Below are 26,974 nucleotides of genomic sequence, written 5' to 3' on the forward strand. Positions count from 1 at the left end.
TTCAAGAGTAAATTGGATGCTTATCTTGCTGGGATCCTATGACCCCAGCTGACTTCCTGCCCTTTGGGCAGGGGGCTGGACTCGATCTCCCGAGGTCCCTTCCAGCCCTAATGTCTATGAAATCTATGAAACCTGCTTCCAGATTTCTAGAGCTGAGGGGAGCCTTGCTGGCCAAACGGTGGGGCCACTGCACTAGATTGTGCTGTCATGCAGCCAGACCTGGGTGCACAGGATCAGGCCCCTGGACTGATCCTGCACCCCTCCATCCAGCCCCTAGGGACAGAAGGTTGGGAGGCCACTAATTTAGGAGTTCAGGAGGAAGTCCTGCTCCTTTCATTCTGACTCAGGCCATTCCCAGCCCCCTCCTATGACAGCTTTCAATAAGGCATTTGCCATTGTAACAGAATACTTTCCCAGTGTCTTCCTCTGGGTTAGTCTTGGGAGTTCTGCAGTAATTGGCTATTCTGAACTTCAACTGGGCCGTTTCACAGAATTCAGCACTACCTATCCAAAAGGCTGCTATAACTTCCTTAAACGCTGCTAAATTTAGCCTGCATGTAGCATGCTGAAGATTTCATACCCCACTGGAATGAAGTTCTTGTCTTCAGGCTTCAAGCAGCTCACTGAAGTATAGAGAGTCTTTAACTACTGGAGAAACAATGGTCTTGTGTGAGCCTGCAATTCCCTTATAGAGGAATAAGGCTTCAGCATACGTCATTTGCTGGCAGGGATCATCATTATCATCCTTCTGCCTTACATGTCTGATGGTCTGAGAAGTCAAACATTAATCAAATCATCACAATGCTGGGTTTACTTTTCAGTCTTATGTTTAGGTGTAATAATGCTGTTTCAGCCATTACTGTACTGGAAAATGAGCCCATGCTATGGAGTGTGCCCAACAGTTCAACTTTATTTAGATAGCCTATTAACAGACATCCTTAACAGGGATCTGAAACATCCATCTCTTCATCCTGTTGGACTAGTACCACTAGAAGAAGTTGAGCCCATTCAAGAACCTCTTAACTTTTTTCATCTATTTTACTTTGAATATTCTATGCAGATATCTGGATTAGAAGTTGTTTGATTTTTACTGACATGGGCTTTTTTTCCAGGTCTCCCTTCTGCAAAAGGAGACAATGCTTATGACATTGTTTTCATGGATCTTACTTCTGGACTTTCCAACTGTATTGACTTTTCAAAATATAACTACTTGCTCATCTGTTTTGGACTGTACAATATACCTATTGTACAGTCCAAAATAGGTAAACAAATAGTTATATATATTCACAACAGTATTTTAAAGGACAACACCAAGATAAATCTATTTATTACAACTTCAGCTTTCAAGTAAATCAAGTTAACTTTTTTCTTGACTTTCAGTTTTGACCGATGCAACCTATTTGTTTAAGACAATATGCAAAACTGTCCATCTGTTGGTGTGCATCTTCAATTAGTTTACTTTTGGGATAAGCTCCCTCTGTGCAGCACCTGTTCCCATTCTGACAAACTTTTGAATAATAAAAAAAATCCAAACTCAAAACAAGTTGAAGTACTCCAGGTACAAACAAGTACTCCAAACAAAGCTGAAGACAACATGCAGCCTTGCCAACACCAATGTCCCCATGAAACCAATCTGCTAACTCCTGGTTTACTGCATATTGTTTTTACTCTGTATTCTTCATCATTTGAATAATTTTGTTCAGAATCAATAAGCCTCATTTGCTACCACAACTGTTTATCCATACTAGCGAATACCTTTTGGAAATCCATGGGAAAAAAATCATATTAAGTCTAAGCTTTCATTTGTGACATTGCAAGATGACAGGAACTAAATGTTTACCCAAGTAAACATTTGAGAGATGTTGCGCAGTTGAGATCAGTGACTGGAAATAAGAGCTCTTCCCTCCCTCTTCAGAGGTTGGAGAAATTGCTGTTTCCTTTTTAGAGTTGTTTGAACTCTAAACAGAAGAGAAACATGCCCTTCAATAAAGAAGCATTTAGTTGTACAAAAAGCTAGCCTAGCCTTTAACACCCAGGTTCAGTAACCTGGTCTCCAACAGATTCTTTACCTTACCACCTTGTGCAATTCACACCGTCTCCATGTCCCCCATTCCCTATCTCTCTGTGAGAGATAACAGTAAAATGTCCTTACCTCATTGGGAGTATAAATATAACATGGATCAGAAGGATTCAGATACCAAAGCAGCAATTCTCACTTAGGATGCTACAGGATGCTCCACAATATTAGTCTTCACAAGTACTAAGAGGTTTCAAATAGGAATCCAGTGTCAAAACCACCCTGACCTGTTGTAGGCTTTCTGAGTTCTTTGCAACAGAAGAATTGCTCTATTTTTTCCAGAAGCGAAAAACAAGTGAGAACTAACAGCTGGAATTTTCCAAGGGTGCCCGGAGACTAATGAAGTTGAAAACCACTGTACTTGAGTGATAGGGGTCAGATCAGAACTTAAGATTAGGGTTGGGTATTTGAGCGGTTAAATAAAGTTTGGTCAATTGCCTGGCCAAATATTGGTCAAAAATTGTAAAGACTGCAAATAGATCCAAATAATACATAAAAAAAGCATAATTTTTCCATAAAATGCATCAAAAATAATTTTACAAAAATCATATTTCTGTTAGCAAAACTACAAAAAAGAGGGTTTTTTTTGTTTTTTGGTAAAACTGCCATAGCCTTTGACCAGTCAAAGAAAAAACAAAACAAAGCAAAAAACAATGACTTGTTTGCCAGCCCTACTTAAGTTTATCTGTCTTAAGTAGGACTGGGCAAGCCAGTCATTTCACCAGTCAAATATTGTCAACTGACTAGCTTGCCAACTCTACTTAAGATAAACTTCTGCCAAATGTAGTTACTTTAAATACACCAGATCAAAGTATTTGGATTACAGATCAAACAAAAATCAAAATTGGAAAAAAAAATTATTTCCCCTGTATTGCTAGGTCTATTCACTATTTTGATCTATGTCCACTTTAGGCAGTAACTCAATGCAATATTTCTAACAATATATCTAAAGAGTGACTCATTTACTATCTGATTTTCAGAAGTTACAAATGATAAACTCTGTTCTTCCTTTTTTTTAAATATAGGAAAAAATACCCTGTTACTTTTCTGAATTCCATGTTTTAATAACTGTAAGATTCAAGGTCTAGAAGTGTTGGACATCCAGTAGACCAATTTCTACATATCAGTAATACAGCTGCTGGCTCCCATAAAGATTTTCTTGGCCGATCCCAATACCTGATTATTAACTAGCCACATCAGCTGATACTGAACCCATAACTGATATTTAGTAATAATGCAAGGCATTTTAAACTACTGACATAAATAGACCTTTTACATTTAACACACGCACAGATGGATTTTGTGTGTTCCTGTTTCTAGAAACATGTTGTAGCAAAATAAAAACAAATACGTATGAACTTTAAAACTTTACTTCTAAAATGGTTGCTTGCAGTATAAATTTTATACACTTATGTAACGATTCATTTGACAGCAAAATCATTATAAAACTCAACATTCAACTTGGTTTACAAAGCTCATGCTGAAGTCAAAAAAAAAAATGGCCTAATTATAATTATTTTGGCTTCAATATAGACCCACAAAAAATACAGGCCAAGATGTAAAAACTACAAAGAAAAAAAAGTTGAAGTACAGCTTGTAGTAACAGTATTTCTCAGCCAGTGGTATGCACACCTCTGGGGGTACACGAGACACAGGCCGGGGGCGTGCGGGTGCTGCGTTTTGGTCTTTGCCTGCTTAGGCTGGAAGTTCTGGTCCCTCCCGCTGTGTCCGGTGCGCTGGGGCTTTCACTCCCCAGGGTCAGTGTGCCAGGGGATAGGGAGGGAAGCCCCATGCAGGCTGCTTTGTTTTGGGCCGCAGTGGAAAAAGTGAGAGTTGGCTTGCAGCGGTGAAACTGAAAGTGCCACAGTGGGACTTCTGGTTTCATTTTTGCCATGTCAATCGGCAAGGGGTACGTAAGGTACCAAAGGCCACTGTAGTAGAAGCCATAATAATAATAATACATTAGTTAAACTTTAGTGTAGCAAGTGGGTGAGTGGAAGGTTTTTCTTGACAAAAAGCAGTATTTCTTTTTTGCACATCAGTCAGTTCTTGTTCTCATCCACATGTGAAGCTGTATTGAATAGCCACACACTCAACGCTGCTGCAGAAAACAGGAAATTGATCTTTGTTGTTCTCCCAGTATTTCCGTTTTTCAGCACTTCATGGGCTCACTCTGCTAGCTTTGTTTCTGAAGCATCATACTGATGTTTCTACCCCAGAGGTACTTTCCTCCAATATCCCATATTGGCTGAACACAAGAAACTTGGTTTTGTAGTGCTGTCATCTGCTTCCTTTGATTTCTTTCCATCTGTTCCATCATTCCTGTTGGCTTGCATTTTTTCCAGGTGTGTCACCAATATCTGTGTAGCCACCAGAGTTTTGTTATTATCAAAAAGTAAAGTGCCTGTCTTGGTATCTTGGATCCAGCAGCACTGCAGTGCTGTAGAAAGGTTCCCATTCAATTCCAATAAAATCTGTTTCCATGGCTTTCAGTAAAGTAACTTGCATAATTTTAATTCCATGTTTTGAATCTGTAGCTTTGCTCAAAAGCCTTTTTAAAGCCACAATTGATAGAATGACATCTGAAGCAGAGGCTAAGGATGAACTAAATTGATCAGTTAGTTCTTCAAAAGGTGCTAGAACTATCACTACTTTTTCCATCAGTCCCAACTGACATACAGTTAGAACTGTACGGTTTTCAGAGTCATACACTTCAAGTACACATTTCTGCTCCAAAAGGCTTTGCAGCATGCAATAACTTCCACCATGTCTGTACATCCTGCTGTAGCGCCTTGGAAGGCATTCCGAGATCAGTCTGCAACCCTTGAAGTTGAAAATAGCCCAACGGTGAGTGTTTGGAGTGCCCAATGATTTTTTTTGTCCGATAGCCAATATATCAGACACGCTGCACTCTAATAGCACTTACTGGTTCACACAAAGCTGGAATGTACGTGCTACACAAGGTAAACTTGGCAAACCAGTCTTGCACCACCTTTGCCATGTTTCTTGCATTATCCCTAATAATGGCATGAACTTAGAATCATAGAATCACTGAGTGGGAAGGGACCTAGACAGATCATCTAGTCCGACCTCCTGCCATGGGCAGGAATGAGCACTGGGGGTGGGGCAGGGGTCATGAGACCCCAGCCAGGTGCCTATCTAGTCTCCTCTTGAAGATTTCCACGGAAGGAGAGAGCACCACCTCTCTGGGAAGCCTATTCCAGGCTCTGGCCACCCTTACAGTGAAGTAGTTCTTCCTAATATCCAACCTAAACCTATCCTCCCTCAGCTTGTGGCCATTGTTCCTGGTGACCCCAAGGGGGACCCTGGTGAACAGACTTTCCCTGAGTCCCTGCTGGTGGCTGCTAAGGTTGTAGGCAGCCACAAGATCCCCCATCTCCTCTTGTGGAGACTGAAGAGATTCAGGTCTCTTCTCATAGGGCTGGCCACGGATCTTTAGGATCTTCCATACTACAAATACCTTGTCAAATGCCATTGAAATAGCCTCAGCCATATGGGAAATGCTGAACTCCTGGGCCTGTAGTATGGTCCTCTGTAAACTGTAATTCACAACTATCCACTAGGCAGTTAAACTCAGCATTGACATAGGTGACATATCAGAGCTCCAAATATCAGTCATAAAGCTAAATGCTGATACACAATCATCTTCAACCAGCATCTGTATGCTTTAAAACAACACTGTACAGCTCTGGCAGCACAATCTTAACCATAAACTTTCTGCTGGACAGTGTGTAATGAAACTTCAGGCATTCAAATGAAACTGGAATTCAGTATCTTCTACAACGGAAAATGGCTGATCATCCAGAATTATGAACACCACTAAATGGTTCATTTCTTTAGCCCTGGCATCTCCACTTACACATTTTTGTGAGCATTTTAGTGCTTCATGCAATTATAGTCGACTTGGCACAGCTTTTTCCTGCCCTGCTTCTTTCTTCTCTGTAGTCATCTTTAGGAAATCATTGTACCGAGTAGCATGGCACATCTTGAGGTGCTGTATTAAGTTTGTTGTGCTGAAATCTTTACTGGTATTGTATGCACATTAAATATTTGCAATGAAGCACAGCTGATTGAGATCACATGGTGCACAGTGCAACAGTGAAAAAAGGGCTTGTGTAGGCCCTGTGCCACCTCACCTGTGCCTGGCACCACTGCTCTGGATATGGCACCTCAGAGGTGCTTATATATGAGCAACAAGGCTCTAATTAAAGCGTGGCCCCAACACTCCTGGAGCACGTGCAAAAGTGGCCCGTGCCAGTTGCAGCTCCAGCCCTTTAACTCCAAGCTCGGGGCAGCTGCCTGGGTCTGAAGCTGCCCAAGGCTGCTCTAATTGAAGTGCTGCACCCCCACCATCAGAGGCTTCTTTCCTGCTAGGGGAAGGACCCTGCCACACAGTGGTGGGGACCAGCTGCCTCAGCCCCTGCCAAGTTCTGCCCAAGACACTTGGCATGCAGACCCCTGAGCACTGCAGACTCAGTCACAGTGGGCTGGGCCATGCAGCTCAACTCTGACTGCCCCAGTCACCTCTTCTGCATTCAGCACCTTTTGCAGTGCTGGCCCTGGTCCCAGCCTGCAGTCTGTGCCACACCAGCACTCAGGACACCACAGCAGTTCCTGCTCAGCTCGACCTGCTAGTGAGGGGAATGGAGTGTATCCGGGGTCGCTCCGGCTCCTAAGAGGGAACCCAGCTGTCCAGGGGCCCCAGCCTCATGGGTGGGAGGGAGCCCAGGTGTCTGGGGGCCCTGACATTAATTATTGGAGAACATTATCAGCAACAACAGCCAAAGAATAGTTGATAATGTTAATTTTCCTTTATTGGTGCCGATCCAATATACAACTGATATACTGGTGCTCTTCTAATAATTATGTGTACAAACTCAAACTGCTAGCTCTCACCTACAAAGTTTATATTTAAGAATTTTTAAAATGGGGAAATATTACTTATAATTGAATACAAATGCAATACACTACACCATGGTACATAAGGATGGGAAACAAACTATCATATGCTATCCAAATAAATGTAAACCATCATATGCTATCCAAATAAATGTAAACCAGTTAAGGCCAGCAAGCCAGCAGTGCCTAAACCCAGGCTTCAGATAAGGGACTGGTATTTTGAGCTAATCACCCACTCTGATTACATGGGGGGACATGAGCAAGAGAGTGAGAGTGCGTGTGCACAGAGAGGTTCAATTAGGGGTACCAAGCATACAGCCTGCAGATCAGATCTGGCCTTTGATAGAAGGAGGGCAGCATGGACCTTTCTGCAGCTGTAGCCACCCACACTGGTGAGAGCCACTATGCTGGACGCCAACAGCACTGACACTCTAGTTTGCTCCCACAGTGGCAGCCAAGCACCCCTGATGCTGGGCCTGGAACTGGAAGAGAGGGGTCTGTGGGCCTGATCTAGTCTGAGGGCTGCCCCCACACCATTCATTTGGCTTGTGAACCAATCCCACACCACTCATTTGGCCTCTAAAATAAGCGAAGAGACAAAACCTCTGTAAGTTAAACCAAACTGGTTTCAAGATTATAGCTTTACTTAAAGTGGGGGAAGTTTGTGGCCACGTCGCTACATCACACACACATATATATGCACGCACGCACGCACACGGGAGGGGAGGAAAAGATGACTTATCATAACTTAGCTTAATTCTGAAACAAGATGAAAAATACTCAAAATAGGAACACCTAAACAGACTTGGAACTGTTAATGAAATCAGTTTAATGACCTTGTGTTTAACTTGTGCAAAACTGTGCAGGTAGGGCTGGCAGAAATGGCCACCCCAAGAGACAGCTGTAACAGAAAAAACAATCACTCTTTCAGGTCAACTGTCCGTCAGTGTGTTATGTAACCTTACAATTCATGCTCAACTTTGGTCTACATCTGACAAATACAAAGGATAATGCGTGTTGTGCTTGGTATGCAGGTATGCTCACACATACCACTTCCTGTAGATTTCCTTTACACATCAGAGTTGAGTAGCTGATTGCTTCAGCTATGATGAGTCCCAGTGGACAACTCATTCTCTGTTGCATTATGTCACTATCAATTTAAATGCTTATTAATACCATTCAAGAAGTTTTACAGCATTCACTGTTGCCATATATTTATCTTGCATCTCAATCTCTCCCCTTAAAAACTGGATTCCATTAATGTATTTTAAGAGGCGAGTGTTTTATTACTAAAAACACTTTAAAAAAAACTCTCATTAAAAAAGTCATTCAGCTCTTTGTGGTTTTAGCACTCTCAAGACCCTAACCCCAGCCGTTGGCAAGGGAAGCCTGTATTGAAAGTCCCCGTGGCTGACAAAACCGTGGTTAGCAAGACAAAAGGCTTATGGGACAAATGGCACGTGGTGGGCTGACACATGGCCATGGAAAACCACGGTTACTCAAAACTGTATACAGTGGTAGCCAAAATGGCATACAGAATATTAAGTGCAGATACTCAAAAACATGGTTGACAAGGGAAACCTGTACTTTGAGAGCTACAGGTAGAGAAGGAGGGTTGATGACTACTATATAAAATTCAATTGTTTTCTAATGTATGGTTATCCTTGAGAATAATCTAGATATCAGGAGAAGAGAGGAACAGTTTATTTTTCTTATTAAAATTCATAGTAATTTTATATAATAATTAGATTTTTTTCCTCAGGCCACAGTAGTTACCCAGTGTGGCCCACAGACTGGCAAATTGAAAATAATAGATTCAATCCATACAACAATTACAAAAAAGAGCTTTTTTGAAAGTTTACTATTATCATTTTTATCCTCTGGATACAAATAATTATCGCTTTAAGAAAAAAGTGCACTAAACTTATTTTTATCCTAATCCGTCAACTGCAGAATAATTTTTAAAAGATTAGTAGCCTTTTATAAGTGACGAGACAAAACGTGATTCCAATTTGAGTTTTTGCTCTATTTAAGAAATCAGAAACTGAAATACAAGTGAGCATTTGATATCCAGCATATACAGTACAATACACTGAGCTACAGTTCAACCAGTGAAGAAACAAACACAAGGATATAAACCAGATTTTCAATCAGGCTTCAGACATCATGACAGACAGGTTAAAACACCAACCTTCCAAGTGCTAACAAACAAACACACAACATAAACATAAATCAAAACTTGATGTTGGCTGACCTAATTTGGAATCTTCTGCATACACCAGATTTCCCTACAGAAGTTTAAAAAAAATAGTAATTGTCAAGCTTTGAACAGGCAGCACTTTGTAGATTTTTTTAAGTTTTAAAAAGTAGAAGTCCTAAACTCAAGAAATTTTACTTGATAAAATATAACATCCATCTTTTTCCTACTGCAAAATATACAAATTCAACAGGTTGTAATATTTCTATAAAAATTAAGAGTCTCTTCTACATTATTTAAAAAAAACCCCCATCTCTTTAAACATTTTGAAAATTAAGTTTACATGTCTCCAAAAAGAATATCATTTTATTTCAGATTTATTTTCTGCTTACAAAACAAAAGTTTCAGGAAGAGCACTAAAAGGTGCTGAAAATGTAACTGGTACTTTAATGGAATGGGAATAAGTATTTGTGGCAACACATCTAAGAGCCTAGTGACCATTTTGTTTTTGCAGGTCCTCTTCCACCTGCCATTTTTTCTTACACACCATTCACTGAGGTTAGCATGTTAGGAAGAACCCAAAATATATGGCACTAATAAGTCAGGTATTGGTAAGTCAAAGTCATATCTGTTTTGGAAAATTGTCAGAATAATTAATCACAAGACACATTAAATTACGTACTTCCTGAGATTCCCATATCATTGTGTCACAAAATATATATCAAACTCTGCCAGAAGGAACACACACACACACACACTTAAAGTGCAACAGAATCAAAATTATGTGACAATCAAGAAAAATGAATTTCATTTTTAAAGTAAAAAAATTGCATTGTTTTGACAATTTTGTCAGAAATACAGTGATGACCCAGGCCATTTCCCCCATCTTATACTTGTTGGAAAGAAATTAAAAATTAGAAAAAAAAATACTAAATGAGCATATTTTATCATTTTATAGTGCTGCAGTTAAGAAAGCTCCATCTTCCATTAACTATCAAACCAGATGATGTGGGAAATGAAAAAACCAAACCTTTTTTTAAAAGCCCTATCCTGATCGTGGTGTGCAGAAAAAGTTGATGCATCTTTTGTAGACTTAATAATAGTGGCACTGAAGAAAAGTGTTTTGTTTTTTTTAAGTATGCCATCATACAATTCTTCATATTATACTGAATTCAAGAATCCATAACTTGGAGAATGGAGAAAGGCAAGTGGAAGATTGTAAAAGATACGAAGAAGTTATGCAAAAGTAAAGCAATAGACAAAAATCAATTTCTTACTTGATTTGCTTCCTCTGTTTAGTGTTTGCCAAATTATTTGTTACTACTAACTACAGTATTATTGTACTTCATTAAAGAGGTAAATACACAAGATTTTTGGTTTTTTTCCCTCCCCCCCTTTTTTTTTTAAAAACTTTTACTCATGCCATTTGTAAAGTGCTAAAAACCAGAAACATCATATATACATAGGCTGGTTGCACAAAGGGTAGATCTCTTCAGAGGAACTGGAAGCAGCCTTCGATGGCACAGTAGAAAAAAAAGTGTTCTGCATATAAAAGGATCTGTGAAAAGGGACTATTATTATATGAGCTTCATGAACTATTATTATAGATCTAGTAGGTTTACATCCCCTTTTCTGGTTGACTAGAACTCAGAATAATTCTCAAGGCTTTAGAATTAGCTTTGCTTGCTGTGACTGAAGTACTGACACCTCCCACTTAAAATAATGAGCGTGCGTCAGTGAGATGACAGGATCACAGAAGTAACCCAACACCTGTTACACTAACAACTAGAATGCTCCTTGAAATCTGGATAAACTGAAGGATATGGGGGTCATCACTGTATCTGTTAACTTGTCTGTATCTTAAATAATTAAAAAAAAAGGAATGTATGTGGAAACCAAATCAATACAGCAACACTGCTACTGAAGTCAAAACATTTTCATTTCAAGTAGTCTGAAAACAACCAACAGAAGCTAAAAGTATTAATTTATGGGTTCTAATTTACACCATGGGAAAAAAAAGTGTATAAAAACAAAACACCACTTTTCACTCAAAACTGTTTAACAATATCTTGAAGAAAAATAAAAATTAAACTTAAAGTTAGTAACTTATGTGGTTAAATTTTTTAGCACAAAAAACTTAGCAGTTCAAAAAAATATGGTTCTCTGGTAAATTTCTTTTACTTTACTCACAATCTCAAGAGTCAGACTACAGAATTATTTATAAAACTAAGTTTGTAATTGAAATTTTGAAAAAGAAACAGGCACAAAAACAGGCTGCTACTTAGAATTCTAAGTGCCTAAAACTATAGGCTTACGTGCTCTTCACACCCTCTCGCACAGACCTGTTACAGTAAGGTTCAATATTATACAGTAGCAGCCCACAGACTGACAGTGAACAGATTTTAAACTGTTACTTCTGCAGTATGGTTCCAGTCCACATTGAAGTAAGCCCTGAAATAAGACACTGGGAATCCATTCCTACAAACTGCTACATAGGCAAACGAATGCAAGTTGAAGTATGGAAGAAACTATCATGATTTAGTACGTTTTTCATAGAAAATATATTCCCGGAATTACATGACATGAAACAGCTAGTATTCATCATGAATTCTATTGCTATTACCATAAAACTGGAATAGATTGCCCTTAATGTCATTTTCGGTATCTTCCATTTTCAACACACTCTAGACGCTGTCATTATAGTCATATTTTACAGTTCCTCCTACTCTGATTTCTAGTTCTTATGTTAGTGTTGAAAAGCAATTTTACAGTTCGTACAGTCCAAATCCTTCCAGTCATCATCATCCATATTAATCCTACGGTGTTTCCTCCGTCTAGAAAGTACCATAGAATTAGATGCATTAGCTTTAAAAATTTTACCTTTTCTAACGACTTTGGTTTTTCCTTTTCGTTTCCTCTTTTTTGCTGTTTTGGTATCACCATATTTACATCTATTGGCATCTAATATTTCAGACTCAGAAGAATCAGAAGACGAATATAAACTGGTTTCAGGTCCAGATTTTGAGCTCCCAGAAGGCTCCACACTCTCTGAAGCAGACCTTTTCCCATCCTCCCTCTCCTCTGCTTCAGACTCTGCTGTGTCTTCTAAATCACTTAAGACTTTTGCTCTTTTGGAATTGGCTGGAGGCTTCTGAGTGGTCAGCTGCTTGTTGTTTCTACCATTCCACTGGTCTGAGTCAGAGTCTGCCCCATCTTTGGAGCCGCACATCCCTACAGGTTTGCGTACAGAAATGGACTGGTCAGAAAGTCTCTGACTGCTCTCATCCTCTGACTTGTGGCTTCCAGAGTCCTCTTCCACGATTTCACCTGAAAGATCTTTCATTTCAGGTGAGGCAGCACAGACTGTTCTGTGGGGTTGTTTATAGCCATTGCTTTGCTTACTTGTCACTGCCACTTTTGTTTCAGTTTCAGAATTTGAACTTCCGTTTTCAGATTCACTAATGTATTTTCTTCTAGCAGATGAACCAGGCTGGGAATGAGCTTTCCTCCTGGTGTACTGCTCTTTTACCTCCTGTTCTCTCTCTGACTTTAAGCCTGCATCATCCTCAGAGCCATCCAGTAACATTCTCCTGGCCGCAGCAGAGGCATTGCGGCGGGGAAGTTTTCTATTCTTGCACCCAATACCAATGCTTTCCGAGCTGGAGACCTCCTCCTTCACATCTCTCATCAGCTTTAATTTATTAGCAGCCACAGTGGCACTTCTGCGTGGAATTCTTCTGTGACTTTCTTTGCTGCTGACTATTCTGTAAGGGGTCTTGGAATATTCAGAGTCACTTCCACTTAGCTTCCTCCTGGCAACTCTTTTGCTATGTCTGTTCTCCTGAGCAACAGATCCTGCAACAAAATTGTCAAATTCTATTTTTTTTTTTTTAAAGAGAAATTAAAAGACATGCTGGACATTTAAAAATAAAGTTAGCCTTATACTATTATTATAGAGGCAAAGCTAACTTTGAAGTTAAACAGGACTAAACAGCTGTCTTTTATTTACATAATAGCATAGACATTTCATATATACTGCCCTCTATATTTAACGGCGACTAAGAACTCTATCATATTAGCTATCATCTTAATTACATTTATTCCCTTAAAAGTCTGTCTTTTCACCCCCATCTTTTAAAGTGTACTCGCACACACATTCACACAATTGGTCATTAAGAGAGTCTTGGCTTATGAAATTATGATTAGCAATGCAAGCAGAATTGTTCAATGCAGGATATACAAATAGGATTAGTACTAAAATGTGGACTCCGATACTTAGCACTGGGTAGAATTCAATACTCTACAAAGCAGATGCGCAAGTCTGGGCAGATTCATCTGTAATAGAATCCTACTGAAGCCACTGGGATTCTGTGTAGGCATGAAGAATAACACTGAGAAAAACCTGTTTGCAAGAACTGGGGCCTGCATTAGTAGCAACCTAAATGTATTATTACTTGGTAACTCTTCTACAGCCTGCAAGGAGCTGATAGTAGTCTCAGCGTTGTGGCCAAAGATTTTATCATCTTATAGACAACTGTTCTTTCAAGTTCTACAGATGGCACTTCCAAATCATACTTAAAAAATACTGGTAAAGTACATCCAGAGTAAGAGACTTCCTTTGCCTATGATGCATGTCATCTGAGAATAGACGAATGGCTCCCCTTACAAGGGAGTAGCTGATGCTTTGAGTCAGATTGGACAAAAAAGACTTTTATATTCAGTCACTTAAAAATAACAAGAGCCAGTCACCTCAGCAGTTCAACAGATCTCCGAAACAAGAATAATTTTTAGGCAGAAGAATTCAGCTCTTGGAAATCTGCAACTAAAATTTGCTTTAAGACACACTGATTGCACCATGATCAAGACTAAAAGGGCCTAATGTGAATGTGACAACGCAAAGGAAATTATAGTAAAGAAGGATTAGTCTAAATATTCTTTGAGATTTTTTACTGGGTTAAAATTCGGCCTCAGGGTACACATGCACCTCAGGCACATAAGCTCAGAATTTTCTGGGGAATACCAGTCTGCCTGCCTTACTTCCACACAGCAGCAGTTATGCTTGCCCAGCTGCCTGCCTGGCACACCATGCTACTTCATGTCACTGCCAGATTCTGCTCCAGGACTTCTGACCAACCAGCCAGGACCTGGGATGGATGGTCACTCTTGCTCTAGTAAAATGCCAAGCTTATCAAACCTGCCAATGCTGAGCATACCAGTGCCAAGGTAGCCAGCACTGACTGGTAAGCAGTGCCTTGAGATGTGATATGAAGCCACTAAAATGAAAAAGAGGTTACCATAAAATCCATGGCAACATAAAGTCTGCCAAAAAAAAGCCCCAACACTGAAAAACAAAAAAAATGAATAAATACATAATACAATTTATTTTCCATAATATCATTCTGGTATGCCAAAAACATGTTTACTTTTGTAATATAATTTTTGATTTAAAGAAATGTGTCCAATTCAGATTTGGCAAAGATGTTTTAATGAAGTGATATTATGACTAGAGGTATATCAGTTCATATCAGATCGGCACAGCTAAAAGGAAAAACTGACACTACTTGCAATTGGCTTTTTTGGGCCGGTGTCGCTGATATGTGCAGCTACTGGAGCTGCTCTTCTGGCCCAGCTTCAGAACCTAGGGAGTAATGCCACTTCCACTCAGCTCTCTCCTTTCCCACTGTTGCAATGGATGCCTAAAACCCAAGTGGGAGGGAGGCAATGAAGCATTACTGCCCTGAGGTCTAAAACCATGCCAAACTGCTGAGGATGAGTGTTGCTGTAGCAGGGGCTCCAGCAGTCATGGTAACAAGCCCCATGGGCTGAATCCAGGCTATGAGGGCAGATAAGTTCAGCCTGCAAGAAGTCCTGAAGGCTGAATGACCTACTTCCATTGAATGGATTCAGCTTATGGGTCCTATGTTTGGTACCTCTGCTGGAAAATGTAAGAGTCTAGGTTGTACATAAATCCTAATTCCACTCCTTTGTTTGTGTAAGTTTAATCATCTTTAACTGCATGACCCCAGGCTAATGTTTTCACTGGAAGTTTGCTTGCAGTTAGCAAACAATGGTTGGGGCAAAGCTGACTTGTAATGTATTTGTTATAAACAGAAGCAAACAGTAATAGTATACACAAAACCAAAACACTAGCTGTTAAACAGAAAACAAGTTTCCCCAGGTAAACTACACTTAGAAGAGAAGTCACTGCCTCATCTGCAGCACACACTGCAAACTGCCCATTTAGTACAGGCAAAAATCTATTTACTGAAGTGCATGTATAGCGTTGGCAAGGTTGTTTGGGTAAATCTGGTATCTTTTATTAGACCAACTCAAAGAGTTGGAAAAATTCTTCTTAAAAAGCTCTCAGGTTTAAATACCCTTTTTGTCAAGCTGAGGAAGCATCTGTTGGTGTGTGCTTTTCCTGGATGGAATGAAGGAAGAACACACACACCAACTGTATAGTGTTGTAAATTTGAAAAAAAGAGAGAACAGATTTCAGATCAACTGATTCCTGATTTACGCTGCTCCAGTTCAACAATTTAAACTAGAACGCAACAAAGTCAGCACGAACTTTCTTTTGCTTCACTGTACACCATTTATCAAGAATGCTGCACCATGGGGATTTCTCAAGTGATCACATACCTGAGTACACTTTTCTGATGCAAAGGCCATATATGCAACATTAAAAACGATACTTCCAGACCTGTGTGCACTTAACTTTGCAACCTTTACATTCCATTTTTCTTATGGAATTTTTGCAGAACAAATTCAAATGTTACTTTCATTACCTGAGCAACATGGCCAGACAACATACGACTGCCTAGGTTCACAGTTTTTAAAGTTTAGTGCCATGGGTTCACATTAGGCATTGTGCGCACCTGCATGCCCCCACTCACTCTATAAATGTGTTATGTTCATATTTGTAAATTTTATTGAAGAGTGCAATGAGCAAGCTCGGAAATAGAATTCCTAATGCCTGTGAAGTGCCCTGCTGAATGAAACAGGTCTGTTCTGGAACTCATGGAAGCCATCGTCCCATAACCAAAGTGATATAGTGCAAGTCGTCATTTCAATGCATACACAGAATTTTCTACAAACAGCCACTTGACTTTAAATTTTTAGGGTGGTTATTTTTTAAAGTATTAAGAATGTACAGTTCAGAGCTTTTTAAAAACAGGTGTAACCTCAGCAAATTAAATCTTAATTTCCACTGTTATATTTTAAGGCCCACATCTACAGACAAGACCCAAAGAAAATGTTTTAAAAAATACCTTCAAAAAGTCCGTTAGGAAAACATTACATCCGGCAAAATTTAAAACTAGTCAGATTTTCATAAATACAATGAAAAAAGTCAAGGATTTTTTCTCTCTTTAAAAAAGGTGGCGTTTAACACCACCAGTAACAGTGATTTTTATGATAATTTTAAGGCACAAATCAGCTTGAAAGCTAAACAATCGATAAACTTGTAAAATTTTTGACTTTCACAAGGGAAACACTTCAACAACCTTTACTTTGACTGTAACACTCCCATATTTTTAAATGATACAATAGCTGAAAAATAAGATAAGATAAATTAAAGCTTCTAGATGACTTAAATAAGGTATTTCTTAGAATTTGCGCAATCACCCATAACAATTAGGCCTTATATTCCAAGACTTGAACACAATTTTTACTTGAATAAAGTAAAAATGTAGACTGCAATACACCCCAAAATAGTTTTTTCTATATCTTTGCTAAAATGTTGCTATAAAATGGACCAAAAAAAAGGGAAGTTCAAAATGAACACCATAATACTTCCATCAATCATTTCAATTAAATAGATCCAGAAAGGTTAAGATTGAGCATTCAAGCGCTCTACCACCATGATTAAAAGAGAAGTTTTTATCTAAAAAATGTATACAGACTACTCTGAATATTTCCTGCACAGCTTTCCACTTTTATCACTGACATTCACCATCAGCCTACCCCAACTTCCTTCCAAATAGCAAAGAACTCATTCTGAGTAGTGCAAGTCTTCCTCGTGATCACCTAGATTAATTCTACATTCTATTACTTTAGCAAGATAATAGATTGAGATGCATTTTTAGGCCCAATGTGTTACCTTTTTTAACGATTTCCCGTTTCTTCTTCTTTGCCATTGTGGTATCACCATAGTTGTACCTGTTGGAATTTGGTATTTCAGACTCAGAATCAGAAGAGCAATTGAAACTGGCTTCAGGTCCAGATTTTGAGCTCCCGGCAGTCCCAGAAGGCTCCACACTCTCTGAAGCAGAACTTTTCCCATCCTCCCTCTCCTCTGCTTCAGACTCTGCTGTGTCTTCTAAATCACTTAAGACTTTTGCTCTTTTGGAATTGGCTGGAGGCTTCTGAGTGGTCAGCTGCTTGTTGTTTCTACCATTCCACTGGTCTGAGTCAGAGTCTGCCCCATCTTTGGAGCCGCACATCCCTACAGGTTTGCGTACAGAAATGGACTGGTCAGAAAGTCTCTGACTGCTCTCATCCTCTGACTTGTGGCTTCCAGAGTCCTCTTCCACGATTTCACCTGAAAGATCTTTCATTTCAGGTGAGGCAGCACAGACTGTTCTGTGGGGTTGTTTATAGCCATTGCTTTGCTTACTTGTCACTGCCACTTTTGTTTCAGTTTCAGAATTTGAACTTCCGTTTTCAGATTCACTAATGTATTTTCTTCTAGCAGCAGATGAACCAGGCTGGGAATGAGCTTTCCTCCTGATGTACTGCTCCTTTAGCTCTTGTTCACTCTCCGACTTTAAGCCTGCATCATCCTCAGAGCCATCCAGTAACATTCTCCTGGCCGCAGCAGAGGCATTGCGGTGGGGAAGCTTTCTGTTCTTGCACCCAATGCCAATGCTTTCTGAGCTAGAAATCTCCTCCTCCACATCACTCATCAGCTTTAATTTATTAGCAGCCACTGTTGCACTTCTGCGTGGAATTTTTCTGTGTCTACCAGTTTTGTTCTTCAGTGGTTCAGAAGCAACTGCTGATGTATTTTCAGAATCACTTCTATATAATCTTTTTCTAGCACTTTTTCTGGTATGTCCATTCTCCTGCGAAGCAGACCCTACAGAATAAAGAACTGATTTAGTTCTTAAATATGAAAAAAGTTACAAATATTATATTTTGTTTTCTACCAAAAGTAGTTAACTTGGAAGTCACAGACTTCCTTAAGTACAAAACAGCAATAGATTTAATTTGTTCAAATAGGGGAATTTAAGAAAACTTAAAATGCCTCATTTTTTTTGTTGAACTAAAAGATGAGTCTAAAGTGGACTTTTAACTAAAATTACAAATCCTTTTATTATAATATTAAGTACACAAGATCACTTTTATTATTGGGATCATTAGGAGTCTTCTCTTTACCAGTAAGACTTCTGAGTCCGGTGTTAATCCTTTCACCACGTTAAGGAATAAGATATGAGGAGCAGCTTTATTCTAAACAGAACTTGGGCAGAAATTGTACCAAGATGCTACAACAGCTCTGTCGTATATACCAGATGTTAACATGCAACTTCCACAAAGAGTAAATGCTAAATTAATTGCAGAATGCATATTAATTATTTATATACATTTTTGCCTGGTTTTGGCCATTCACCAAAAATGCCAATTGAAACTTACCCATTTTTTTTCTTTGAGCTGCTCTATTTCTAGTTACTCTGAAACTCCTGCTCTTTGTTTTTGATATGCCATTTTGTAATAATGGGGATGCAAAAGCCATAGAGCTTTCTTTGCTTTCCTCAGAGCTATTCGTAGAGGATGAGGAGGAGGAAGCCAAAGTGCCTTCTACTTCACTTTCTGAGGGGGGGAAAAAAAAGATTGGTATCTCAATTAGAATTTTGAAAAGTTAATTAAACTTCATATCTACAAATTAGTAAAGCTACAGCTTGCCATTTCATTATGCTTTAATGAAAGTTTCTTTCAGATTGACTTCATGAAATATTATTTCATAGTGAACTGGTTAATGCTTGTTGTTATCGATACATATAACATAGTAGCTGCAGATTGCAATAGCATCTATAATAATAATGGAATTTAATTCCAGGATATAAGTACCAACTCCATGGGTGCTCCTGGGGTCAAGCACTCCCTGAAAAAAAATTAATGGGTACTGAGCACCCACAGAGCCATGCTTGCAAATAATAAAAAAAACCCCACCCCATGCTTTACCAGTGCATTACTTCAAAAAATGAAATACAGAGCCTTTTTTTGAGGGGGCGGGTGAAGGGGAGAACGGGGGTTACATATGCAAGCACCCGCCGGCAAAAAGCAAAGTCGGTGCCTATGATCCTGGATGTATATGTATTTTTTTTTTTTAAAGTTCCACATAAAAAGATTCAGACCTTTTAAAAGTAAAAAGATGAGGGAAAACACAACTATTAATTCTGCTGTCCTTTCTTTAAAAGGCTCTAGCATTCTGATACTTTGAAGGAGGGTCTTGACATCTCAGGTGACCTTTGTGTCTATTGTACAAGGAAGTACATCACTTCTGAGTGTTTAACTTTGTCCTTTAAATGTTATATTAAAAACTTGCTGTACGTATATGACAATGCTTTATACAAGCCAAATATTAATTAAATAATTCATTATAAAGGCAATTAAAAATATTTACCACAAGCACTTTTTGCAACTTAAAGGTTTCATTTACCTACTTGACAGAGTATTTTAAAAATAGTATTTTTGTATTTATTTCAATGATCAACTTCTTCACATCACCGTCCCCAAGGATCCATTTAGTTCTGCAATGAATCCCCGTGGAGTCATTATCATGAAAGGTGGAAGGTGCGGGTGCAATTACCCAAACAACTCTGTTCCTTTGAGACAATGACTGTTTTTACTGGCAAGGTTCCCCCTAGAACTAACTTTGCAGTAATTTTAATTTAAAAAACTGCATTTTACATCTTTAAAAATAGAAGAATTCTAACAGTACACATGAAATCAAAACATTTCTGAAGTTTCCAAATTCTACTATGGAAGAGTTTTCTACAGAAGCCATTTTAAGAGGCCTGTCTTTATTTATTTTACCATGATTGCTCTCAGAGGTATCAATTCATTTCACCCTCAGGGACAGACAAGGATCTCTGAGCCAATCTGGGAGCCCGACTGGGCTGTCAGAGCCAGTGCTCAGGACTGACCTAAGGTACACCGCATGCACCTTGTGCCAGGTACCTAAATCACATGCAGCACAGGTAAGGTCAAATCAGAGACCCGTAGCCCAGACCATGCAGTTCCATGGGCTAGATCTGGCCCACAGGTCATATGTTTGACACCCTGATTTACATTAAGATTTTTAAACCTAAAATCTAACAGTTGAGAACAATAATATTTTTTACTTTTGTACTTAAAAAAAACAACTATATTCCTGAGATTCATACATCAGCAAAATTCCCATTTGATAGATATTTCATTCCTCACCTGATGACAATGTTGAACGATGCGTTAGTGTTCCAGCTTTAGCTCTCCCACTCCTTTCAAATGATGTAATACAAGGAGAATCAGAAGATTCACCGGAAGAACTGTGAGCACAGTTGCTAGCATTTATTTTATGGCTTACAATACAGGTCTCTCTGCTTGAGGTAGGTTGAGTAGAAGAATCTTCCTGTTCAGATTCAATTTTTGCCTGAGATTTTAATGGTTTCTGCTTCAAATTTCTAGTCAAACAGTGGGAATAAAACAATATATAAATGTCAACATACAAAAAAGATTAAGAACAAGTTAAAACAAAAATCCCATTTTTCACATTGCTGTAATAGCAGCTTTTAATTTTTGTTATAGCATAGAATCCTCATCAGTTGCAACAGTACCACCTATATGAATTAAAACGCTCATACATCAGTCCTACAGACAAAGATAATAGGTATAATGGGTAGAAGGACCAGCAAGGTAGCAACTTAGAGCAAGGTAATTGGCCATGTTACTCTCTACTTGGGTATAACTTGGGGGTGAGATCTTGCTGTATCAAATAAGTAAAGGCACCATAAAAACAAATGTGTAACAGATATAGCTCAGTATCAATGCTACAGCACTGCAGTATCTTCTAAGCATGGAAATCCAAGAGAAAGAACAGCCACATGTTAAACAAGTAATCCAAGTATCCCTAGAATCCTGACAAGAATCTGCTTGCTCAGAAAAGAAAGCACCTAACTATAGGATTAAATTGTAATTTGGTTCCTTCAGTGTACAGGCTCTCCCAGAAGTCTTTTCTAGATATTTATCCAGGTATCATCTTGGTAAGGGTTAACATGCACTTGCTCTGATCAAAAGGTGTCCTGTAATTTCCTGACCCATATTACAAGCATTCTTTGCGCTCTGATGAAATGGGGAAATGAGTCCCCATTTATCTCATGAAATCCTATTCTTGGTTGGGTGCAGGTGTCTGACCTGTAAACAAGTCTCTCACAACTCCTCTATACGTAGGAGGAAACCAGCTAAAATACTGCCTGCCTTTGATGCACGTTTATTTCATGCTGCCACCTGTTCCATTTGATAGAAGAGGGGCAGATTGAAAACAAAGGATATAAGGGTTTTGGGAAGTTTTTTTGGTTTTGTTTGTTGGGTTTTTGTCTTTGTTAAGTCAGAGCACCTGCCACTTCCCAGACAAACTCTAGCAGTAAGAGATGAGAACAGCTCCCTATTCATGAGATAAGGAAATACGGTCTTTTTTTTACCAATATATCGACTGCTTCTGCTGCCACAGGAAGTATTGTTGGGTAGCAACAGAAAAGGGACTTTTCAAACAAACAGTTGTGACTTTTACAGACTTCTTCCCCCATCACCACACAAAGTTTGGAAGAACGCCAGGAGTAAATCATGTTGCACTATATGAATGTCACGACATTTTTTGGCATCCTTGGCTAAATCCTACTATATGCTACCAACTGCATGCTCTGAGATAGAATAACTGGCTTCCTATTATATGGACTTGGTTAATGTATTTTACCTATTACATAACCATGCAATTTTTATCAGATTATAAAAGGTGTAATTAAATTTTCAGTTAAGTATATTTATTTCAGTTAACTTAATTTTTTAGTTTTCTGGCTAAGCTGATGCATTTAAAACAACGGGTCAACTTTTTATTCATTTCTCACACAGTATAGAAACTATGAAACAAATGGGAATATTTCTCGTAAGTGTTCACTGATTTGAGACAAATTATATTGAAAATATTTTCAATATAGTTACCCATTTAATAAAATTAACTACGTTGAGATCATGCTTTCATCTGCAAAACTGAACATAAACAAGCATGTGATATTTTGACAACCACAGCAAATGCCAAATCCATACACTTTATAGTCTATTTACCTGAATGTTTTGCTAGGATGCTGTACAGGAGTATTCTGCAACCGCTTCTTGTATCTCTGGCTTCTTCTTACTCTTTCATTGTGTTTTTGACCGGTTTTGAAATCAGAGATGATTCTTCTAATTTTTTCCTCAAACAGTGCTGACAGTCTCAAAGTCATGCTATAAATCTAAAAGACAGTTTTGAATTACAAAATCTCTTAACGGTAACTTGAACATTCTCTGAAGCATTCAAGAATCTACTGGAAAGAACTTCTACAGAAAGACTGATAGCAACTCAAACATAAAATGATTCTTAACAATTTTGCCCTCCCCCACAGTGATAGTTAAAAAAAAAATCACTGATATACAACCAAACTCAAAATGAAGTCTATGCCACTCTGACCAATATGAAGTTGACTGTATAAAAAGTTACCTTTGATTTCTTGTTTGGAGTGTAAGATTTTGCATTGCTAAATATCAGTCTTATATCTTTACATAACTCCATTGGGGTATCATAGTTTCCAGCTTCCAGCGTCTCCTTCACTGTACCAAAATCCATTGGAGTGTCTATAATTTCTCTGTAGTCCTAAGGTGAAAATAAAGAGAGAAAAATGAAAAAGATAATGCTGGAAATTTCTAGTTAGGAAAGGTCAAGTCTTCAACTTTGCCCTAAAGACTTTGAATGCCTCAACCCCAGGACAGTATTTAGTATTTCTAGAGCTGAAACTTGAATAAGTTCAGACTCACTGCTGCTGCCTCACCCAAATGCACACAAATCTCAGCTTGCATTTAAAAAATAGAAGGCAGGGCAGGGTAACACCTTGGGCACTAACTTTAACTAACCAACCTGAGGATTTCTGTACATGTGTGGGGATGCTGCTCTGACACACTTTAATTACAGTGTGGAACAGACCTGATTGAGTCTGTCAGGGCATATGCTTTAGTTCAGGGGTTTTCAAACTTTAAATACTTTTTTCCTAATAGCTTTTAGCAACTTTTTAAAATACCCCCAGCGGCCGGATACAGAGCTGGAGGGGAGGGGTCGGGGGTGGGCAGTGGTGCACAGCCGGACATGCAGTGCAGTCTCTCATCCCAACCCAGTCGCTCACCACCCCATAGTATACAGGTAGTTAGAGCTACGAATTTAGAAAAGAAGTCACAAGCCTGCTTTTAGAGATGCTGTCTTGATGAGAAAGAGAATATAGTTCATATTTAAGGACAAAACAGTTTTCTACAGTTCTAGACTGAGACTGCAGAATACAGCCAACAGCTTCAAGAGCTCAGATGCAGACAGGTCTTGGTATGAATGCTACATTAGTAAAAAGGGAAATGATTAGATGACTAAATACTTATAATTTATGAAGGACCACGTACAGGATATTGATCCAAATCAACAGGTTGTCTAAAAGGCTCAGAATCTTCACACTGGAAAACTAAATTCACTAGTTCCATACACTGTTTCTTCCAACTATTTTCATCATAGTTGACTTTTACATTTTTTCTTCTCTTCAAAGCCCGTCCCTTAAAAGAAAACAGATTATGCTGCCATCTTATGAAAAAACAGCTCATAAAAATAATTTCAGTCATATTTTTAAATACATTTTTAATAATGCATAAACTACAAGGAAATCATTTTAGATCTGCAAAACATGCCACACTGTCTACCCCCTTTCTATTACTAAGTTAGGCAAATGTTGAATAATGTTCTCCCCTACAATTTCCCTTTGTTACTTGATGCTGTAGGCAAGCCATGATCTTATGTATATGACAGTGTATGCAAAGATGCTGTTTTCCTGTGAATTACTTTGTAAGAGCTCACTCTGACCACTGGGTAAAAATCAATCCTGTTTTCCTCGTTATTTCTTGGTAATTCTAATAGCTTACATTAAGTTATGTCTTAAGTATGTTGCAATGAACAATACAGGCATCAATAGTCCAGCTTCATTACTTAATTGAAGAATTACACATTGTAGCTGAAGAAGTGTTCAAAAGACTGGTATCCAATTATTTGCAATTACTATCAAGAAAGTTGAGACACATTACATTACAAAACTTAGCATGGCTCTGCTACTTCATTACTCTTTCTGCTAACTACAGCTTTCATTTTTAACTTTTCTTTTCCTCATAGCACTGTCTTTAATATCAAAGGTAGGACAGGCCAACTCACTTTTCTTCTTCTGTATGAAGTCCTTGGAAGACATTTCTCATCCTACAAAACAGACCAGACAACTCTGAAAACCACTAACAAAATAAAATAAATAGTAACTGCTCAAAAGCAGCAGATGCCATTAAACTTACATTATATTAAAATGTACATACAATTCTACTGTAATGGGCATTACAGAAAATTTAACAATTCGTGACAGGACAAAAAGGAAACATGAAAGGAAATAATGCTACCTTCAATGGGCCCTCAGATTAAGTGATTTAATTAAGATCCTGAATTTATACACTTCAAGCATTCTTGCCATCAGCTCCTTTTTCTGAACATGAACGGGAGAATAAGACTGGGCTCCACAATGCTATGCTTCCTAAAATATAGGCTTACACCAAGGCTTCAGCAAAGGGACACTTTCATTTTTGGAATATCTTGTAAAATGCTTTTATATAGAAGGAAGGGTGCCTTATTACATAATCCAGAGCTCAATATAACTAAGGTCTGGTTTAAATTGCAATTTTCATGACAATCAGGTAACTTAGTGTTTTTCATGAAAAATGCTATTTGCAACAAAATGTCACAGTATGGATACTTGCTGGAGAGTTCCCCAGCAAGTGCCCATGTAATGGAGTTTTGCTGCAATAAGATGGCTGCTGCAGGCTGGGGAAAGCATTCCCCAGGCAGCAGCAAAAGCCCAGCAATCCAGGAAAGTGGGGAAAGGACTGCAAAAGGGACAAGGGGAGGAAAGACATTGAAGATGGGTAGGGGATAGGCTGTTTGCTCCTCCAGGCAGGAAAAGGAAAGGAACAGCTATTGCCCTACCCAGCGTCAGGGCCATTTGCCAAGGTAGATCTCAGGTGCCCCAACAAGCCCAGTGATACAGTTTTCCCTCACGGAGGAGCAAAAAGCTCCTCCCTCTCCCCATCCCCAAGCTGTTTCTTCCCCGTCCCTTTTATGACCTCTTCTGCCCTCCCCTGGGCCACTACAATTTTGCTGCTGGCTAGGTAATGCTTTCAGGAAACAGGAACAATCAGGGAGTGTGGGGCACCACAATCTGGGTCTGAAAACAGTGGCCCCTGCCATGATCAGGCCACAATATTAGTGAGCGTGGCTCTCAAATTTAAACCAGGCCCTGAATATGACCAACAATAAAGACTGAAAGCTAGAGAGCTTCTAAAGTCAGCACAGGGAAACAAAGAAACTTAGAGCTTTTCAAATTCTGCTAAGACAACTTAAGAGTCATAATTCTGCCAGTGGTAATGTCTGATAAGTGTTTTTTATGATTTTAAATCTCAGAGTCACTTATGGATTCAATTTAAATTTACCATGGCCTAAGCCCTCAAAACAACACACGTGCTTTTCAGTATTTTGCTGAAGTTCTCTTTAGAGATCACTGCTTGAAACAGACCATTTGGCAAAAGTAATATGTTATTTATGCCTGAGTGAATATTACTGACATAGGAGATAGTGCTCCACATGTGCTACTATATATGCCTATTAATACTCCCTTACTTTAAAAATCAATGCACTATTTTCCTCTAGTCTCAGATACCTGAGTTGCATATTTTCACAATGCATAATCTAATCCTGATACAATGGATTTCAAATCATGATCAGTTTGTTTGGCTCAGAGCAAAAGTGTTAATGTAAATATGCTAAGCAACTGTGTAACTACACAATTCTAGCCACATTTTTACTACTTGCTTTTACACCATTGTATAAATACAGAGCAACTACACCATTTTTTTTTTCCACAAAAGAAAAAATATATCCCCAAATTCAAAAAATTCAACTTGTGTGATGAATAAATTATTACGGGCATAAGTAGTGTATTTTAAATAATACTACACACACCACGATAGAAGGAATTATACACCAAACAATGTCGTGATTACTGGCAAAATGTATATTCAACATGAAAAGTTTATATGTAAATTTAACACAGTAAATGAAAAATTAATATTTGATTTCATCCTACCACACATCTTAACTTCCTCAAATTGTACGTTGATTTGGATGAGAGCTCAGACTATTATCTAAATTATATTCAGATACAGAGCTACATACAAGTATAGTATGTCTATGCATTGTTCAATTATAGGATATTAAATGAGTAGTTTAAATTTTAAAACCATTCTTACCATTAACAATAAATAGCCAACTATACTCCCCATCATTGTTAAAAAGCTTTTTTTCAATCATTTATTTAAATCCCCCCCAAAAAACAGCAACATAAGTTTGTTACCAAATCATCATCAAGACAGTCTTGTTCATCTTCTGTTACACTGTGGAGTTCAAAAATATCTGTACAATCTTCATCACT

At 38.5% G+C, this 26,974-nt stretch overlaps 1 protein-coding gene across 5 annotated transcripts in view; it reads right to left on the bottom strand.

Annotated features, from left to right (window-relative positions):
- BRWD1 (bromodomain and WD repeat domain containing 1) overlaps positions 1–26,974 on the bottom strand; it is a 94,045-nt gene that overhangs the window by 8,109 nt on the left and 58,962 nt on the right. For 2 of the 5 annotated variants that reach the window (XM_019528946.1, XM_019528951.1), the window contains 9 exons: positions 26,897–26,972; positions 24,661–24,702; positions 23,868–24,014; positions 22,927–23,079; positions 22,515–22,681; positions 20,622–20,857; positions 18,828–19,004; positions 17,296–18,273; positions 12,075–13,049 (listed from right to left, as the gene is read on the bottom strand). In XM_019528946.1, coding sequence (XP_019384491.1) covers positions 12,075–13,049; positions 17,296–18,273; positions 18,828–19,004; positions 20,622–20,857; positions 22,515–22,681; positions 22,927–23,079; positions 23,868–24,014; positions 24,661–24,702; positions 26,897–26,972 — 2,951 coding nt within the window. The remainder of the gene's footprint in view (positions 1–12,074; positions 13,050–17,295; positions 18,274–18,827; positions 19,005–20,621; positions 20,858–22,514; positions 22,682–22,926; positions 23,080–23,867; positions 24,015–24,660; positions 24,703–26,896; positions 26,973–26,974) is intronic. The other 3 variants (XM_019528948.1, XM_019528947.1, XM_019528950.1) reach the window with 3 other exon arrangements.

Source organism: Crocodylus porosus, unplaced genomic scaffold, assembly GCF_001723895.1.
Source record: "Crocodylus porosus isolate Cpor-Errol unplaced genomic scaffold, CroPor_comp1, whole genome shotgun sequence".
In the NCBI taxonomy this organism is placed as follows: domain Eukaryota; kingdom Metazoa; phylum Chordata; order Crocodylia; family Crocodylidae; genus Crocodylus; species Crocodylus porosus.